At 42.5% G+C, this 20,593-nt stretch overlaps 2 protein-coding genes across 9 annotated transcripts in view; one reads left to right on the top strand and one right to left on the bottom strand.

Annotated features, from left to right (window-relative positions):
- Nucleotides 1–20,593, bottom strand: part of cdk14 (cyclin dependent kinase 14) — a 180,191-nt gene that overhangs the window by 90,648 nt on the left and 68,950 nt on the right. For all 8 annotated transcript variants that reach the window (XM_079625391.1, XM_079625390.1, XM_079625392.1 and 5 more), the window contains one exon: nucleotides 11,605–11,728. In XM_079625391.1, the coding sequence (XP_079481517.1) occupies nucleotides 11,605–11,728 (124 nt within the window). The remainder of the gene's footprint in view (nucleotides 1–11,604; nucleotides 11,729–20,593) is intronic.
- On the top strand, nucleotides 5,932–9,071 carry LOC307005336 (uncharacterized protein). The gene is made up of 2 exons (XM_079625385.1): nucleotides 5,932–8,918; nucleotides 8,972–9,071. The coding sequence occupies exon 1, from the start codon at nucleotides 6,009–6,011 to the stop codon at nucleotides 8,823–8,825; it is 2,817 nt and encodes a 938-aa protein (XP_079481511.1). The 5' UTR covers nucleotides 5,932–6,008; the 3' UTR covers nucleotides 8,826–8,918; nucleotides 8,972–9,071.

The following is a 20,593-nucleotide window of genomic DNA, read 5'->3' as shown; positions in this document are numbered from 1 at the left end:
ATTCAGAATTGTGAGGGGAAAAGAAGTGAAATTTGCAAACAAAACTATGTTGGTGTATATATATAAAGCTGTTGAAGTGGAGATTTCTGACTGAAAATTGCGAGATGTAAACTCAGAATTCTGAAAAGAAAATCAAAATGGTAAGATATTAACTGTCAATACGAGAAAATATTCTAAATCGTAAGATATAAACTCAGAATCGGGAGGGGAAAATTGCAATTGTGAGAAAAAAAGAATAATATTTGAGGTAAAAGTAACAATTATCTTCTTTTTTTTTAGTTTACAGCATCTCCTCGCATCCTCCTCTTGCCTGGTCCTCGTCTTCCAGCGACCGCGGGCCAGCACAGCTTCAACACCTCCAGCACAGCAGATCTCTGTAGGACCTGATGGATCTCACGGGGCCGCTGGAGCACATCTGCTCCCCCACCGCATCCCATCAGCGGCTTCAGAAAACGACACGCGAGGGAACGAGTGGATTCCTGAACAGCAGATGTTCAGTCCATCACAGACACACACGGGAGGGTGTTTCAACGCGGTCCTGTAAACAGTTTGTCGACTCTGCTGCGCTCATGTGGAAGACGCGAGTTTAAAATGGCACATGATTTGGAAACTGAAATCACAGCAAAAGCGCTCAGCGGTGTCCACCTGTTCCCATAAAGCACTGCGTCACCATACACACTTAAACTACTCGCAATAAACTTGAAATAATGTATTTAAAACTACTTTAGTGAAAAACAAATGTTATAAAATTGCTGTTGCTCAAACTTTTTGGACTAGTATAATATTATAGTTAGTCATCTATTTATTTATTTTCATCTATATATATATTTTTTTTCAAGTAAAACTGATTATCCCTTGGTTATATATGGCAAAATATATATTAAACAATTATTACACTGCCTAAACTCACAACCTACTTTAAATATTTTTGCAACAAACTTAAAATACTGTGTTTAAAATATATTTTAAAAAATATGAAATGTTATGTTTAAATATGCAAACAGGGAATTATCTAATCTTAGGCAAATGGCAAAATCAAATATAATTTGCACACATTTCCAGAACAGAAATCTGAGCATTGAATAAAGTCAGGATAAAAACTCTTGTTTGATTTTGTTCAACATATCACTTTTTATCACTCCATAAATCAGAAAATACTGTCAACAGACAGAAAATAAATACATTTTCACCATGGTTTTAGGAATAAAAGCCTATATAAATCAGGCGAATTATGTATGTCCAAACCTCCAGAATATAGATATGAATAAAAATGTAAATGTAAAGATTTCTGAGAAAAAAAACTCATAAAAGATACATATTATCATCGAAATCTAAAGATGCAAATAGATAAAGTGCAATAAAAAATCCTTAAATGTGTTTTGGATGTTTTCTTCCACTATGTTATGGAAGGAAATAGCCCAAAATTGGCCCGTGCCGTGTGTGAAGAAACAATGGATTTGCTTGTAGTGTCTTGTCTTAAATCTCCTCTAGTCTTGTCTAGCGAGTGTCATCTTCCCTGCAGATGATGAAGTCTTATAGTGGAGGAACACTAGACTCATGTTGCTGCACACTTGTGGAGGACAGGAGGGGCGAGCGGTGACAGATCGGGTCCTGATGACCCCGCTGAGGACGCCGGCGAGCGCCCGGGCGGAGAGAGGGACCATATGCCGCGGCCCGTCGGGGCAAACGCCTCTCAGCAGCTGTTTGAGGACACACAGACACCAGAAATACACGGGTTTGGCAGGGCTGAGATTCTCGCTTGAATCACTCCGGCCCTAATTGAGTGGAAGGAACAACGTCCCACCAGGAATCTGAGAAGCAATCTGCTGGTCAAGCTGTCCGTCGGTCTCGCTCGGGTTCCCGCCATACTTCCCTTTTCTTTCATTCGTTCACATTTTTGCTTTGTTGTTAATGATTGCTGTTCACCTTCTGACCAGCTTTTGTCACGATTGTTCATCCTCCGTTTCTCTCAGAATCCTGTCAGGAGTTTTACTTCCTACAAAAGAGCCCAGCAGTGAGTGACTGAGTGACTGAGTGACTGAGTGACTGACTGACTGACTGACTGACTGACTGACTGACTGACTGACTGACTGACTGACACACACACACACACACACACACACACACACACACACACACACACACACACACACACACACACACACACACACACACACACACACACACACACACACACACACACACACACACACACACACACACACACACACACACACACACACACACACACACGTCTACAGCAGCTGTGGTTATTGAAGCATTCTACCTGTTCATTTTCTCCATTAGGTTTCAAAAACGTCCTTAAGCTCCAACATTTGATTTGAAGCGAAAAAAAATGAAGAAAATTAGGAGGAAAAAGTGTGGCATTGGGAGTGGCCTCGTAGGGCAGCGAAGCAAGTGCATTCTGGGAGTTGTTGTCCTTCATCCATATGAGCCACAAATACATTTTCTGGCATTTCTCAGTCTAAGGCTTCAAATTCAAAAATAATTTCACATTTCTACTACATAAATGACCCATTTTAAATACACATTCATCTTTCCAGATGTGAAGTATCCCTTTAATGAGCAGCTCATCCAATTAAGCACTGTGAATAATGCAATCACAAAACAATATACAGTATATATCAAATATTGTAATATAATACAATATATTTTATAATGGTAGGTAGTATTATTTATATATATTATCTATAATTTTGTAATATTTTAGAATATTTTACATTGTAGGGAGTATGTATGTATGTATATATATATATATTACACATACTCCCTACAATGTAAAATATTACAAAATTATAGATAATATATTGCAATAAACATTAAAGTCTGTGTATATATTGTATTGCAATAAACAAACATTTTAATACTGTATGATTTTAAATGGAATATTTTACAATAAACATAAAATATTGTGTGTGTGTATATATATATATTTATATATATACAGTATTTTATGTATAAATCGTTAAAAAATTGTATTTAATAAATACAAACAATACTGAAAGTAGTATAATAAACAAACTCATTAAATTAACTAATAAAAAAAGTATCTTAATAAACATCTTTTGAATTTAAAATGTTTTATTTCACATAGTGTATATCATTTTTTAATTAAAATATTTTTGCAATAAGTTTAATGGTTAAAGTGTTTAAAGTGTTTTGAGAGGAACAGGGACAGAACAGAACTATAAAACTATCAGTCACAGATCAGCATGTCTCCACACTGCTCAATCTCTCCTCACGAGTCGCTCTTTATCTCCTGCTTCAGACTCACAACAGGCCTGTTCTCTTACGTAGAGTTCTCTCGTACTGCGTCGAAAGAACGCTATGGGAAAGATATTTCTTTGTCGAGATTGAAGCCAAAAATTAATCCTTAATTTTGTAATATTGTAAAACGCTTTTCTGAAGCATACAACCTAGGCGGAGCAATACAGCTCACCCATTGGCTGCTCTGCCAGAAAAGCACAGCCTATGCGAGGCCAGGACGCTGACCAATGAGGACGCTTCGCGCCCTTCTGCGTCACCTCCCGCCCAAACAGGCGTGGCCTAGGCCTATAAATACGAGCATAGCTGTCTAACACGCCGATTTTCTTAAATTCAACGAAGCTGCACGCATCGCTGGATTGATTCGAGCCACCACAGCCGTCTGGATACAAGCACCTCAGCAGGACGAGCCCTTACCTGAAGCCGCTGGTCTTCGCCGCCTTCAGCCGCCGTTCCCTGCTGCGCTTCTCCGGCGTGGATATATCCTTTCAGTTTTGTGTGTGTTTTGTGTGTGTGTTCGCCTACCGCGTCACACGCTTTTTCCTCACAAAAGAGCACGAGCGTCTTTATAAAGATGTCTCGCTTTTCCTGCGGCTCCTGCCGAGCCGCGCTCATCGACGGGGACCACCACGAGTTATGTGTTTCCTGCTTGGGCGAGGAACATGCAGCTATCGCTCTCGGTGATGGCGGCTGCCATCACTGCGACATGATGCCAATCGCGACTCTGCGGACTCGCCTTGCATCTTTCGCCGAAGCTGCTCAACCGCCCCCTGTAGCGCCGCGCCGTAAAAAGCGCCGTGCTCAGCGGGTCCCGGAACCTCCCTCCACGAGGAGCTCGCCGCCGCCGCCGCTAGCTCCTCTCAACGTCTCGCTCGAGTCGCTCACCGACGGACAACAGCCGCAGCACGCCGCTTTGTCCGTTATGGATGACGACCAGCAAGCTGTATCAGAGGGAGATGATGATTGCTGTTCGCTTCTCGCTTCGGAGAGCGAGGGTTGGGCGAGCTCTGTGGACCTCCCCTCCCCCGCTGTTCGAGAGCGCAGAGGAGGGAAGATCAGCATCGAGGCGGAACTGATGCGTCTGCTCACACAGGCCGTGTCGAGCCTCGGCCTCGATTGGTCGACGCCCGAACAACCTGCACTCAACCGGCTGGATGGACGCTTCCTCTCTGGAGACCGCGCTGCGCCCCCCTCCAGACACGCACCGTTTCTTCCTGAGCTTCACGAAGAGGTAGCGAAATCATGGAAGGCGCCATTTTCAGCCAGAGTACGTACTTCTGCCTCGCCAGCATTCTCCGTAGTGGACGGTGCTCGAGACAGAGGCTACCACGCTCTCCCTCCGGTCGAGGAGGCGGTAGCGACTCACCTTTGCCCACCCTCTGCGGGACGGCGGGCTAAGGGAGTCCTACCATCCAAAGCTTGCCGCACGTCTTCAGCTCTGAACGGTCGCGTGTATTCCGCCGCCGGACAAGCTGCATCGGCGCTGCACACCATGGCGGTGCTTCAAATCCACCAGGCCAACCTCCTCTGCAAGCTAGACGAGGAAGGCCCGGGCGCGATCAGTGTTCCGGACTTGCGTAGCGCCACAGACCTAGCTCTTCGCGCTACAAAGTCCGCCGCACACGCCATCGGCAGGATTATGGCCACAGCTACTGTTTCTGAGAGACATTTATGGCTGACTCTCTCTGAAATGGCGGAATCCGAGCGCTCTGCGTTTCTCGACGCCCCCATTTCACCGGCTGGCCTCTTCGGATCCTCCGTGAAGGACTTCGCGGACCGATTCGCCGAGGTACAGAAAACTTCGCAGGCCATGAGACATTTCCTGCCAAAGCGCTCCAGTTCCGCAACAGGCCGCCCTAAACAGCCGCCTGCCCGAACTCAGCAGCGCCCCGCGCCCGCCGCGCCGGCCCAGCAGCAACAGGCCCGAGAGAGACCACGGTCTCGCTCCGCCGGACGCCGCCCGCCACCGCGTGGTCCTCGGCCCAAGATCTCAATCAAGCCCGAGGCCTCGGCGCCATCCTAGCCCTGCTAGGAAAAAGACGGTGTTCGGGTCCCGCTGCGGCCGGACTTCCACCAAAGATTCCCGCTTGTACAGCCCTAAGTTCCGTGTTTGTACCAGTGTACTCAGCAGCCAACAAACCGGCCGTAAAGCCCGTTTGCCTGCACACAAACGCCGTTTTCACGGCGACCCAGATAAATCTAAAAAAGAGTTTAATTTCTGGTGTTCCGGCCAAGGCCGATGGTGTAATGTGTGTAACTGCAATGCCCACCCAGTGCCCATTCATTCACACAAGCACAGCCCCGTTCAACACAGGGTTTGCACACATAAAATCGGCTCACACCGATTGTGCTTTACGTGTAGTGAGCGTGCCCACTGTCCAGTGCCCACAACCACTACACACTGCACGTTCCGCGGTTTCTGTAAAAACGAAACTAACGAACGGTCAGTCAGTACACAAACACAGTGTCCCCGGTGTTATAAATGTGCCCGCCACCAAGCGCCCACGTTTATTCACAAACATAACGAGCCCCGTAGGGCTCGCCCCGCGTGCTCTCTCTCAACTCAGAGAGTCGAGCGCGCGCGGGACGCATACTGTGTTAAACATGTCCCCCGCCTCAGACGCCACGGCGTCCATGTCACAGCACATGGTTGCTCTCGTGTCGCCGCCATTTCGCGACCAGAGCCCAGATTACATTCAACCCCTAGTCACACGTGCAGATGCATGGGAAGGACTACCCGGGGTTTCAGAATGGGTGCTAGAGACTATAAAAAGAGGCTATTCGCTACAGTTTTATCGACGCCCTCCCCGTTTCACGGGAAAAGTCGAAACCACGGTAAAAACAGAAGTAGCACATCTACTTCGAGCCGAAATAGCGAAGCTATTGAGCAAAGGGGCCATAGAGCCTTTATCTCAAGCTCAGAGCGAAGGGGGCCTGTACAGCAGATATTTCCTGGTACCAAAGAAAGACGGGGGTCTCAGACCCATTTTAGATCTAAGGCGTCTGAACAAAACGCTTGCAAAGCGGAAGTTCAGAATGCTCACGACCAGAAGTATCCTCGCGCAAATTCGCCGAGAAGACTGGTTTATGGCAATAGATCTGAAAGACGCGTATTTTCACATACAAATTGCGTCACGTCACAGGCGATTTTTGAGATTCGCCTTCGAGGGCCGGGCATATCAGTACACAGTCCTGCCATTCGGCCTATCCCTAGCACCTCGTACATTTACAGTGTGCATGGACGCGGCGCTGGCACCCCTGAGACTCCGGGGCGTTCGAATTCTGAACTATTTGGACGATTGGCTAATTCTGGCTCAATCGCCGTCAGAACTCGCTCACCACAAGACACTAATACTCGATCACCTCGAGTGCTTAGGTCTGAGGGTCAATTGGGAGAAAAGTTCACTGTTTCCCAGTCAAAGGATCTCCTTTTTAGGACTGGATCTGAACTCACTGTCTATGACAGCACAGCTGTCATCACAGCGCAGGCGAAATACCCTGCAAATGGCGAGATCCTTCCTCAGCGGCCACATAGTGCCACTCAGGAGATTTCAGAAAATGCTGGGCCTCATGGCCTCAGCCTCAACAGTGCTGCAGTTGGGCCTGCTGCGCATGCGCCCACTACAGTTCTGGTTGAGAGCGCGCGTACCGCGCCGAGCATGGCTACACGGTCGCTATCGCCTCAAGGTCACTCAGGAATGCATTTCAGCCCTGACACCATGGAGAGCGTCAGACTGGTACCGGTCAGGTGTAAGCCTGGGGACTTCCTCGAGCCTGAAGGTGGTGTCCACGGACGCGTCCACCTCAGGCTGGGGAGCACTGCTCGACGGCAGTCCGCTCTTTGGCCAGTGGTCAGAGCGAGCCGAACTACCGCACATAAACTGCCTGGAAATGATGGCAGTGGACTTTGCGCTGAGGCGCTTCTGTCCCCGGATAAAAGGACACCACGTCCTGGTCCGCTCGGACAACATGTCGGTAGTAGCCTACATAAACCGCCAGGGTGGCGTGAGATCCCGGAACCTATTCAGGTTAGCGGAACGCATACTGGTGTGGGCCCAGCACAACCTGCGCTCGTTAAGAGCAATGCACGTGCCAGGCCACTTGAACGTAGGCCCGGACAGACTCTCACGGAACAACGTTCCCACTGGAGAGTGGTCCCTACACACACAGACAGTGCGTCTGCTGTGGAAAACGTTCGGCAGAGCGGAAATAGACCTGTTTGCAAACCAGGAAAACGCTCATTGCCCAGAATTCTTTTCGAAGAGCACGAACGCGCTGGCCAGAGTCTGGCCCCGCCGCCCGCTCTATGCTTTTCCTCCTGTCTCACTCCTGCCTCAAGTGCTGGAGCGTATCAGGGAGAGCGGATGCTCAGTACTGCTAGTTGCTCCATTCTGGACGAATCAGACCTGGTTCCCAGCTTTGATGCGACTGAAAAGTACTGCCCCGTGGCCGATACCAGTGAGGAGAGACCTCCTCTCACAGGCCAAGGGCTCGATTTTGCATCCTCACCCCGAGCTTTGGTCCCTACACGTATGGGCCATAAACGGGTACCCGCTAACCTCCCAAGAGGAGTGTTAGACACGATCGAACAAGCTAGGGCTCCGTCTACTAGACGGCTCTACGCTTCCAAATGGTCGGTGTTCTCTGGATGGTGTTCAGATCAAGGTCTGTCACCACTTCAGTGTGGAGAACCGGAGATTCTCTCCTTCTTGCAAGAGCTATTGGATAAGGGAAGAACCCCATCCACGCTCAAAGTCTATGTGGCTGCCATATCAGCGTTCGTTAATCCAACGCTTGGCCGTTCACTAGGCAGGAACGACCTGGTGGTCCGCTTCCTGAGAGGCGCCAGGAGGTTAAACCCTCCAAGGCCTCCTTCAGTCCCCGTGTGGGACCTTTCTACAGTGTTGAACGCTATGAAAGGGGCCCCTTTCGAGCCTATTCACTCAGTTGACATGAAACACCTGTCTCTCAAGACCGTGTTTCTTTTGGCTCTCGCTTCAGTGAAGCGTGTGGGAGACTTGCAAGCGCTCTCAGTGAGAGCTTCTTGTATGGAGTTCGGGCCAAACGACTCTATAGTCGTGTTGAAACCGAAGCATGGGTACGTGCCTAAGTCCCTCAACACACCGTTCAGGGCTCAGGTCATCTCCCTGTCGGCCCTGCCGGCCTCAGAGGACGGAAATAGCTCCCTTTGCCCGGTCAGGGCATTAAGAGCTTACGTGTCCCGCTCCGCTGTTTTTCGACAGACGGAGCAGCTCTTCGTTTCGTTCAGCGGGCGCTCCAAGGGACGAGCCGCAACGAAACAGAGTCTGTCTCGATGGGTAGTGGACGCCATTGCGCTAGCCTACGCATCTAGAGGCTTGGAATGCCCTTTGGGCATCAGAGCACATTCCACGAGAGGCATGGCCTCCTCATGGGCTTGGTATAGCGGAATCTCGTTACAAGATATCTGTATGGCGGCAGGCTGGGCCTCCCCGTCTACATTTATTAGGTTCTATAACCTAGAGGTTCCTGCGTTGCAGGCTAAACTGCTCTCGGTCTAGAAGACTATGTATAAGTGTTCCTGCCCCGCACTGCGGCCCAGGTCACTTCAATGGTAATATGTACAAGTGCTCCTGCCCCGCGCTGCGGCCCAGGTCACTTCAATGTCTAATATGTATAAGTGCTCCTGCCCCGCGCTGCGGCCCAGGTCACTTCAATGTTTTAAGCATCACTCACTGACAATGTGTCCCATGAGCATGCTATTACCCCTCATATATATCTATATTTACATATATATGCTATTATGCCTTGAGAGGCACTACTATAAGGGATGATGCTATTTTAGCCGCTCTCCTTATACTTCTTGGGGTAGGCGCTTGTATACCAGGGCGCGCGCGCCCTTAGGTGTCTGTGTCGATCCAAGAACACGCACGGCGGTTTGCATAGGGTTCCCGTAGCGTTCTTTCGACGCAGTACGAGAGAACTCTACGTAAGAGAACGTACTCGGTTACTAACGTAACCTCGGTTCTCTCTAGGAGAGGGAACGAGTACTGCGTCTCATGCCGTGCGTGTCCACGCTGCGTCGCTTCATTGACGAAAATCGGCGTGTTAGACAGCTATGCTCGTATTTATAGGCCTAGGCCACGCCTGTTTGGGCGGGAGGTGACGCAGAAGGGCGCGAAGCGTCCTCATTGGTCAGCGTCCTGGCCTCGCATAGGCTGTGCTTTTCTGGCAGAGCAGCCAATGGGTGAGCTGTATTGCTCCGCCTAGGTTGTATGCTTCAGAAAAGCGTTTTACAATATTACAAAATTAAGGATTAATTTTTGGCTTCAATCTCGACAAAGAAATATCTTTCCCGTAGCGTTCTTTCGACGCAGTACTCGTTCCCTCTCCTAGAGAGAACCGAGGTTACGTTAGTAACCGAGTACGTTTGCTATCAAAGCAGTGCTCTGTGTCTGCGTCTACCCATAATGCCATCAGGAAACCAGACTGGACATATGGTGCCACGACAAGGAGGGGTTAGACACACACACACACACACACACACACACACACGCACGTGCACACACACACGCACGCACGCACGCACGCACGCACGCACGCACGCACGCACGCACTCAGAATCCTGTCAGGAGTTTTACTTACAACAAAAGAGCCCAGCAGTGACACATACGCACGCACGCACGCACGCACGCACGCACGCGCACACACGCACGCACACGCACACACACATCAACAGCACAGGTACTATGGTACCAAACTGACACTAAATGAAAGACTAAAGCACAAATACCAGTCGTTGTGCATTATCTGTAGTTGTGAATCTTTCTGTACTGTAACCGCAGTCTGAACATAAACTGTCAAGACAACAATGAAATATTGATATGCACCTATTATGTAAATGACGTAATATCCAGGAAGAGCAGAAAGACTGTAACAACATGTTCAATAACAGAAGAAAGATCATAACAAAATACATGTTTAATGATGACACTACCGGATGAATTATGAGCATGTCTTCATTGTGTGAACTTGATTTTTACTGTATTTTTCTTCTTGCATTGTATTTAAATCATAAATAATGGTTTAGATGAAATGACATTTTCTCTTATTGAAAAAGCAAATAAAAACATAAAAAGTATATATATAAAAAATATATACAAATATATATAAAAAAAATCTAAATACTGAGATATAACTTTCACATTTCAACTAAAAATCACTTGAAACGTCTGAAATGCGGTTAAAAATTCACAGGACAATGGATCTCATTCACATATATACATTTCAATATGATTTATTTATTTAATAATAATACTTTATTTGTTTAATTTAAATTAAATATAAATTGTTTATCAGTTTAAAACTCTGACAGCTCTGACAGAAATATTGATATACATAATGAACAAATAAACAAAATATTAAAATATTATAATTATTTATTTATTACATATTAATATTTATTTAATTACTTTGATTTATCAAAAAAAATGTATCAAAAATACATTTTTATATTTAATATCAATACACAATACACAAATAAATAAATACATATGGTCTTATTAAATATATTTTATATACATATTCACACACAATCGTATAGGGACATTTTTGCCCTGATATCTTGAATTTTAGCCTAAAATGGTATTTCTAACCGCAACTTCATCACCACCCCGCGGCGCTACCATTGGGCCCATTTTAGGTCCGGGCCAAGGGGCGTTGCTAGACCCGTATACATCTGCTGTGGCGAGCCCCAGTAAATCTGAAGTTTGAGTTTAACAATTTATTTTATTTGTCAGTGTATTTAATAGAAATCATATTATAGGGTAATAGAAATTATATATTTACAACGCAGTAATAAAACAATCAACGCGCAGTTTAACCGGAAACAGAAGCTGGCCCGTGCGACAGAAATCCATGTCCGCACGTGTCTGTGTTTGTTAGCAACTGCAGCGCGCACACATCTGAGCACACCGATGTGGTTGGCACGCTATTGAGGTAGGCTATGAAAACATGACGAAACAAAAGTTTGTAAATAATACAAATAATCTTATTTTGATTCATTATTGGCTTCTGTAGATGGACATCAGAAATGTAGAAATCTACTGAGTCGCTGTCCTCAGTGCCGCAGAAAAACGCTGAAACGGAGATGAAAGGGAACCCGTTTTTTTTTTTTTTAGGCTTATTTTAACTGGCCCATCTAGTTTTCTAGAGGCCCACCTACAATCAAAATCCTGGCGCCGCTAGTGTTCATCACACAGTGAGTTGTTGCCCTGCTTTATGTCCGTCACCAATCACCTGTATGACATGTCAAACGTTGTACAGCGGGGAAAGTCTTACCGAAGTCGGCCAGTTTGAGCTCGCCTGTGTCGCTGATCAGCAGGTTCTGTGGCTTCAGGTCTCGGTGAAGGATGTAGCGCTGATGGATGTAAGACAGACCCCTCAATAACTGGAACAGGAACAGCTGCGGAAACAAATCAGTCATGTGTGTAAGCATCACAAATCATCTACGACACCAGCGAATCAATATATCATTTAAAACCCAAATCACCAGGATCCATCCCATCACATGTGTCAATTGAAGTACACAGGATCCTGTAAATGTGACACACCACTTCTCCATCTAAGGACGTTATTTGTTCCCATCTTCCTCATAGCAATCCCCATCAATATTGTGCTTTTATATCATCTAATTTTATTCAGCAGCAGATACTGGATCTATCAGCTTGTTGATGTGGAGTATTGATGAAGACCAGCGAACCTCCTCAAATCAATCAACAAAAGAAAGTGAACAATCGATGAACGAAACACAACCGCGGCCTTCACTCGTAAAGCCTCACATCAATCTGAGAAGAGCAAGAGTGGCCTTGAAGAGATTCAAACGCCTCTCCGTCAGACAAAACTATCAAAGTCTCGGCCAATTAGGCGAAGCACGGGAGCGCGGGGTCCAATCAGAGATGAGTTGATCTGGGGTCAGAACGAGGCGTTCTTCAGACGCTCGTGTTTACTCGTGTGGAGAGAAACACACTCCTGCTCATTAAGAGTCTGCAGAGAAAAGGTTTAACGATACACTTATTCTTCAGCATCTCCAGTAACGTGTCAAATGGCCATCAGGAGAGCGTTTAACCGCGCACTTCAATAGAAACATCCCACAACCACATTAACATTTTATTCCAAACAGATTGATCTACAGGAGTGAGGAAAGACTTGTAAACAAGGGGGAAATCTGCAAATACAGAATCATTGGTATACAACATTGATAAGCAAAACACACACACACACACATATATATATATATATATATATATATAGTTTGTTGATATTAATATTTTTCGGTTTAAAACTTGCTCTGACAGAGCAATTGATATGCAATACAGATAAATAGATATGATTATATTTCAATGATAATAAATTAATTTATGATAATATTAATATTTTTTTGTTTATTAAATGGTTTGCTCTTACAGAAATATTTACATTCAACAGTGATATATAACAATATATATATTAATATTAACATTAACTATTATATTTATTATTGGGCAATTATATAAAATAACTTAATAATAACAACTTAATAAATTCATCAATAAAATTAAACAAATATATATGATTATATTTAAATATATTTTGTGTTCATTCATTAGCTTAGCTATTTAAAGTAAATACTAATTATTCACTCTGATAGAGAGAGAGAGAGAGAGAGAGAGAGAGAGAGAGAGAGAGAGAGAGAGAGAGAGAGAGAGAGAGAGAGAGAGAGAGAGAGAGAGAGAGAGAGAGAGAGAGAGAGAGAGAGAGAGAGAGAGAGAGAGAGAGAGAGAGAATAATCCGCAGTAGAGATAAGGTGAGGGAAGATGACGAAACACAACAGGACAAGAGGAGGGTCAGCTTTGAGCCGAGGAGAGCAGGAACGCCCAGGGCCTAATCTGCAGAATGAAAACACGATCAATACACGCCTGGAATATCGACAATCGCCCGCTAACACAGACAGACCTGAAGGAAAGAGCAGCGCTGGCACTGCAGGGAAGATCGGGGTTAACGTTTCATGCGTTTAGGGTTCAGTCTTCAGTTCTTCGATGATGAAATGCTGCATCAGAAGATTAAGATGTTTGCAGCCAAGGATCATAATAAAAACCTCAATGTTTGAGGACTATCAATGTAAACAGAGCTTGTTATTTCATTAATAAAGACAGACCTTGAAATAAAGATCCAATCTCAAGCCGGATCTGATATAACCGGGAAGCGGAGACACTGCCTGGAGAGACACCCATGTGATGAGGATTAATACTACAAACCATTCAAGGCCATTCGCCATTACAACAGGCATTTCACTTCTGGGAAAATGGTAATTACATTATTGCTGTGAGAACGAGTGTAATTTATCATTTGTACAGCCATATCTCCATATCTGACTGATAATCCATCTTAAGACTTCATCAATAATTCCACATTAACATATGAGCTCATATTGGTTTTTGATTATGATCCTCAACTATCTCACGTATCACTAGTACTAATTACTTTACTACAGTAAGTGAGGAGATGCACAGCTTTCACATGCTGGATGATCAAACGGGTGAAATTGTACTGTAAAAAAAAAAAATCAAATATTTAATAATAATAGTTTGTCAAAATATTTGTATTTTAATTATTAAAAAAATAATAATAATATTGTACTGTAAAATCAAATATTTAATAATAATATTTTATTAAATTATAAAAATTACAATCACTAAATAAAAATATTATTGTACTGTAAAATAAAAAGTAAATAATTAATAATAAAAATAGCAAAATAATAAAAGTTGTTAAATATTTTTCTTTTTATTATTAAAATTCTGAAAAAAATACTGTACTGTAAAATATAAATCAATTTTAATAATAATACTGTTGTTAAAATATTCTAATAAATTAGAACAATTAAATTACTGTAATATTTAATAATAATAATAATAATGGTTGTTGTTCATTTATTTATATTTTATTAAATTATAAAACTAAAATTACTATAACAACCAACTATTGTATAAAATAAAAAAATAATGTTGTTGTTGAAACTTTTTTATTGGAATAAATTATCAAAATTACCAGCTTTTTGTGAAGTTTAGTCACCAATCTTATCAGCGTACTTTCATGCCATGTAAACCTGCCAGGCAAAATGAGTACAGCCGCCACCTGAAAACCCCACAGAACACCTTAGCAACAGCATAGCAACACACTGACGACTGCACTCATATTTCATCAGAAGAATCACAGCAGGTTCGTCAGATATCGGAACATTTAAGCTCTCCTGCAGGTTTCTGCTCTCAAAGCCACGCCACATCATTCCTCTTCCTGTGGCTTTATTTTACAGACAAAATACAGCCGCATTTTCTGAGTGAATTGATCTCAGAAACTCACCACTTTCCTGACAACACAGGAAAAGCTTTTTCTCCTTCAAACTAGACTGTCTTGTCTTTCTTATATGAAACAAAAGAAAAGACAAAAATGAATAGTTTCTATTGACTGAATGACCCGTTTATTTCTCATACATAGATATTCTGCAATAATAACTGATTATCTGTGTATAAAATCCAGCTGAGGAGAAATTCAGTGATTGATTTGACTAAAGACTGTCTTAAGTTTGTGCTGGAAGAAGCAGAATTGCTGCTAAATGATCCAGAGAGTCTCTCACATCTGCTGGAGAATCAGTTTTTAATGTGGCGTATCAATGGGCCATCAGCTCCACACCTGCTCTCCCAGTCTCCAGTCGTACATGAGTCTCGTGAGTCAAGCTCACAGATCTCACGCCTGTCTGAGAACAAGCAGAGGGCCAATATTGTGTATATAGTATATTGCCATCGGGCCCTATTTTACCGATCTGAAACTCAAGTATCAAACGCGAAACGCAAGTAACTTTGTGGACGGATCTTGCAAATCTAAAATGTGTTGGTCTGAAGTAGCTTCATTACTCATAGGTGTGGTTTGGGCGTAACGTGCAATAAACCAATCAGAGCGTCCTCTCACATTCCCTTTAAGAGCCGGCGCGCTTGTTCCATGGCGGATTGATATTATAACGGCGGGTTTGCCGGCACACGCAACTTACATGATGGTAACGGTGATTTCTCAGTCTTCAGAATTTAGTTTCCTGGTTCTTGATGGACAACCCACAGTCAGATGTCCTTATATACCGATGTGTCTCGCCACTATTGATCACACAGGTTTGATCCGTCATTACTACAATTAGCCTGAATAATAATGTGTAAGCTAGATTTATGCCTATTTATTCACATCTTCATGGACAACACAATGATTTCCCTCGTGTGGTAATATTTTTACTAGTATGTATGGTTTGCAAAAATATGAACTGCTGTGTCTGTGTAGATGAGAGAAGCAAAGTATATGTGTGTTGTGCACACACTACATTATGGCCAAGCATGCGCCCTTAAAATAGCATCTGAATAACGCGCCGCTGACTTTAGACTAGGTTTCTCCTGGTCTGTGGCCGAATTGTTTTCTCAAACTGCAAAATATCACCAGGGAACGTTTGCGCCGGAACACGCTCCTCTTTTCACTGAACCACCAGGAACAATAGGAATGATACATGCGCCGGTGTACTAAGTCATTTGCGCTGGGTGCAAGATAGGGCCCTTAATGTTTTGACAGTAAGGCAATACAACTCCCCTTTTTCGCCTCACGACTATGAGAGCTGATAGGAGGCTGATTACAAAAAATATGATCGTGTATGTCGAAATAAAAGTCTTGTAGTTTAAATGCAAACAAATGGACCGGACATTTGTTCTAAGTAATGTCTTTCTTTGTTCTTCAAAAACGTGCTTTGTTGTTGCAAGTACTACTTTTTGTAGGAAGATTGCACTTTTTCTGTAATTTTCATATTTTTATTTTGGTACCTTTAAGTACATATGATCTATCTATCTATCTATCTATCTATCTATCTATCTATCTATCTATCTATCTATCTATCGTATCTATCAAATATTACAACAAGACTCATACCTGCTTCATAACCGCAAGTATTGTGAAATTCACTATGGAAGCTGTAGTATAAAACGAGGACACCGCATCTGAAGTCCAACAACAGCAGGTTAGCAGTAAACCTCACTCAGATCAAATTACTTCTGATGCATTGCAACACGATCGGCCGTCTTCCTGAACGTGACGTCCAGCAGAACATTTATGAAGGAAGAGAGCTGCTAAAATCAGTATATGGCATCAGACTGATGGACCATTAGTGCAATCGCACAACCATTTACTGTATGTCCCTGATTGTGTCATCAAATGCAAGGCTTTGTTTGTTTCGTCAGATGGTTCGTGGGTTGATCGACTAAACTGTGATTGTCCCATTAAGCTTGAAACCTTCTTGAAAATGCAGCCGGCTTCATCCTCCTCCTGCAAATAAACTCTCAGGATGACGAATGTTCACAAACACACGGGTGTTGGGATTTTTGGTGCCAGAATTGAATTGAGAAAGTCTGTTAAATTCCACCTTAATTGGCAAATTTGATTTGAATTGTAATTGATGTAGCAACCAGATTTAAATTTGAATTCCAATGTAAGGAAGTAAAATTAATTGAAATTCATATAAATGTAATTTTTAAACAGAAAAGCAAAGTTTGTCAAGTTAACCCATAAATGCCAGCTTGCCAAAAACTTGAAAACCTTGTTTTAAAAAAAGGTTAAAAAAGCCTTGAATTTTGAAGGATAGATGGAACGATAGAATAAAAGACAGAACAATAGACAGAACAATAGAATGATAGACAGAATGAAAGATAAAAAGAACAATAGATAGGCAGAGCGTTGGAACGATAGATAGAATGATAGATAAAATGATAGAAAGATATATAGAGTGATAGATAGAACGATAGATAGAACGATAGATAGAACGATAGATAGAACGATAGATAGCTAGATAGAACGATAGATAGATAGATAGAACGATAGATAGAACGATAGAACGATAGAACGATAGATAGATAGATAGATAGATAGATAGATAGATAGATAGATAGAACGATAGAAAAAGATATAGATAGAATGATAGATAGAACGATAGAAAAATATATAGATAGAATGATAGATAGAACGATAGAAAGATAGAAAGATATATAGATAGAATGATAGATAGAACGATATAAAAATATATAGATAGAATGATAGATAGAACGATATACTGTATAGATAGATAGAACAATAGAAAGATATATAGACAGAAAGATGGATGGATGGATGCATAGATAGAATGATAGAACGACGGATGGATGGATGGATGGATGCTGTAGTAAAGCACATGGACTATAGAACCTTGTCTGAATGCACTTCTCCTGAGGTTGGGCCGGCTGTCATTATCAATTAATTCATTTGAGCATTCTCATTAAAGCAGCCTGACGTGTCGAGCGAATCAATGCTACAACTCCGGCGTAAAGAGGACTCTGAAAATATCCAGTTATTTCTGGAGCGAGAGCAGCATATGCGCAGGAGGTCTGCTTGGACGGCAGCCCAGAATCAGGTCTGGTGTGGGACGTCATCTCTCTGCCGCTTGACCAGTAATTACATTAGCAGCTAGCGCCCTGAGCGCTCCCTTTCAAATGCTAATTCCCTCCAACCTGCAGCAGAGAGTCTAATGGCTTTTATTAGCGGGATTGGTGAACGCAGATCTGAGTGAATGAATCAGCTGAGCTAATGGGCGGAATTAAAACTGTAGCCCTTGTGTGGCGTGTTTGCTCGTGACTGTGGGAGCTAATCGCCACTTACTGCCATTTTGGATCTCATGAGTGGATGCTTGAGGAGGCGGCTTGAAGACGAGCGCTCCAGAAAACATTAAGACACTAAGGACATGCTCTTGTGTTAAAAACAGACAGATGAAGTACAAGAGAAGTTAGAGAACAGAACAGAAGATGCTTTAACTACCACACATGCTTATCCTGCCCCTAAACTGCAAAAATCCTATTTATATTCGTACTTTTGTCTTGTTTTCTACTTAAAATTTCTCAAAATCCTCAGAACAAGTTAAATTTACCTGTGAAGCATCGCTGAATTAGATATTAAGACATGTTTTCATAGATTGTGTAAAAAATACATCATCTGCTAGTGTGGTAAGACAAAATACACTTATATTCGAGTTTTAAAGTGGAAATGAAGCAGCAATTTTACATTATTTAGTAAACTAATTTCAACTTTAATATCTTATGCAGTGTTGCTTTACAAGAAAATTTATATTGTTTCAAGGATTGTAAGACATTTTAGATTAGATTCAACTTTATTGTCAATACAATATAATGTACACTGAACAAAATTATAAACGCAACACTTTTGAATTTGCCCCCATTTTTCATGAGCTGAACTCACTCTATGTACACAAAAGGCCTATTTCTCTCAAATATTGTTCACAAATCTGTCTAAATCTGTGTTGTGTTAGTGAGCACTTCTCCTTTGCCGAGGTAATCCATCGACCTCACAGGTGTGGCATATCAAGATGCTGATTAGACAACATGATTATTGCACAGGTGTGCCTTAGGCTGGCCACAATAAAAGGCTCTAAAAATATATATATTATTAAAACGATGAATATTGTACTTGTTTGTTTATAGAACAATAACATTTTCTACCATATATATATATATATATATACATATGTATATACAGTATATACATGGTAGAATATATTATTGTATACACACACACGCGCACACACACACACACACACGGCCAATGTTTTAAGACATACATTTATTGGACTCCAAAAGTTGAACGGTTTCAAACCAGTTTCAGTGAACACAGATAATGCCTTTAAAAAACTTAGTTAATTGCTCAATATCCTGAAAAAAACAGCTAAATTAAACTAAGTAAAAATGCTACTTTTGTAACTTTTTTTGGTGAACTATTTGCCAAAAGTAAACAAGCAGCAGTACGAGCTCTTCTAAGCCAAGTTCTCCAAGTGTTCAGTGGAGGACGCGTAACTGCTCTAAACGCATGAGAAACAAATTAGACATCATATTAGCCATAAAATGATTCTCCGAATCTCACTGATCTGGACTTCACTGTCCTTACACAGCACATCTGAATCAACAGAGGAATCCCGGTGACATCGGCTCTGTTCTTTAAACCGGTGTAACTTGCAGCCTGTCAGGGAACGAGTGCTCAATAACACGGCATTGTGAACTGATGTGCCAAAAGTACAGCTGTCTGGATCTCTGTGCGAACACTGAACGCAGGGACACATCTCGGCTCTAACTGCGGGCCGTTCCTGAGTCAGGTGAGCTGCTCTCATTCTCTCTCTGTCAGCTCGTCATTTATCAGGAATTCTCTATTGGTTTGAATTTCAATGAGGGAGCGAACGGGATAAATACTTTATTTATGTAAATCCACAGTGACAAAAACCTGATGAATTACATAAGCAACACCCGCTTCCCCGCCAGCCTTCTGCTCCATGGCCTCATTCGCTCCATCACGTCTTACTTTCACTCTGACACGCCATAAATTACTCTCATTTCACAGCAACTTTCTACCAAATCATTGCAAGCATTGTCATGAATTAACTTTTTTTATTGATTTTTATCATATAAAAACTGTCTTGTCCATTTCTGTCAAATAAATCAAGTAAATACCACAGTCAGTTACTCATCCGAAAATACGACTACTTACAAATGCATGTGTCAATAGACATTGAAGCTTATGGCCTGCAAATTGGTGTAGTTACAACATCCACCAGCAGGAGCAAAATGCCTGTGTGTATTAACATTGGCAATGCAAAATGAACATTTACAGTGACATTTTCTTGTTGCACAAAGAAACGCAAAGGATTCTTTCAGCATTTTCATAAATGCATTTCTCCAGCTTAAAGGATTAGTTCACTTTCAAAAATCTTTTTGCTGATAATTTACTCACCCCGATGTCATTCAAGATTTCCATGTCTTTCTTTCTTCAGTCGAAAAGAAAATTAGGTTTTTGAGGAAAACATTCCAGGATTTTTCTACACAGAATGGTCTTCAATGGCAACCATCTATCCCAATGTTCAAAAGAAGGTTCAAATGTCCGTCTCTATGCAGCTTCATAGTCTCGACACGATCCCAGTCGAGAAATAAGGGTGTTATCTAGCCAAACGATCGGTCATTTTCTAAAAAAAACATTAAAATGTATATACTTTTTAACCACAATTGTTCGTCTTGTGCTGGTCTGCGACGCGCCACGTATTACGTCATCGCGTTGGAAAGGTCACGAAAAAAATAATAAAAATACATTAAAACAAAGATGTCGGATGATTTTGAAGCTGGAGGAGAAAATGAAAATGAGTTTTTCGCCCTTCCCTACTTTTTTGAACCGTAGTACACAG

Source organism: Phoxinus phoxinus, assembly GCF_949152265.1.
Source record: "Phoxinus phoxinus genome assembly, chromosome: 10".
In the NCBI taxonomy this organism is placed as follows: domain Eukaryota; kingdom Metazoa; phylum Chordata; class Actinopteri; order Cypriniformes; family Leuciscidae; genus Phoxinus; species Phoxinus phoxinus.
Note: the sequence above shows the minus strand (reverse complement) of the source record. Positions and strands in the feature narration are given on the sequence as shown.

Coding starts and splice junctions, on each gene's coding strand:
- LOC307005336 (XM_079625385.1), top strand. CDS start 6,009: ATGGGAAGGACTACCCGGGGTTTCAGAATGGGTGCTAGAGACTATAAA.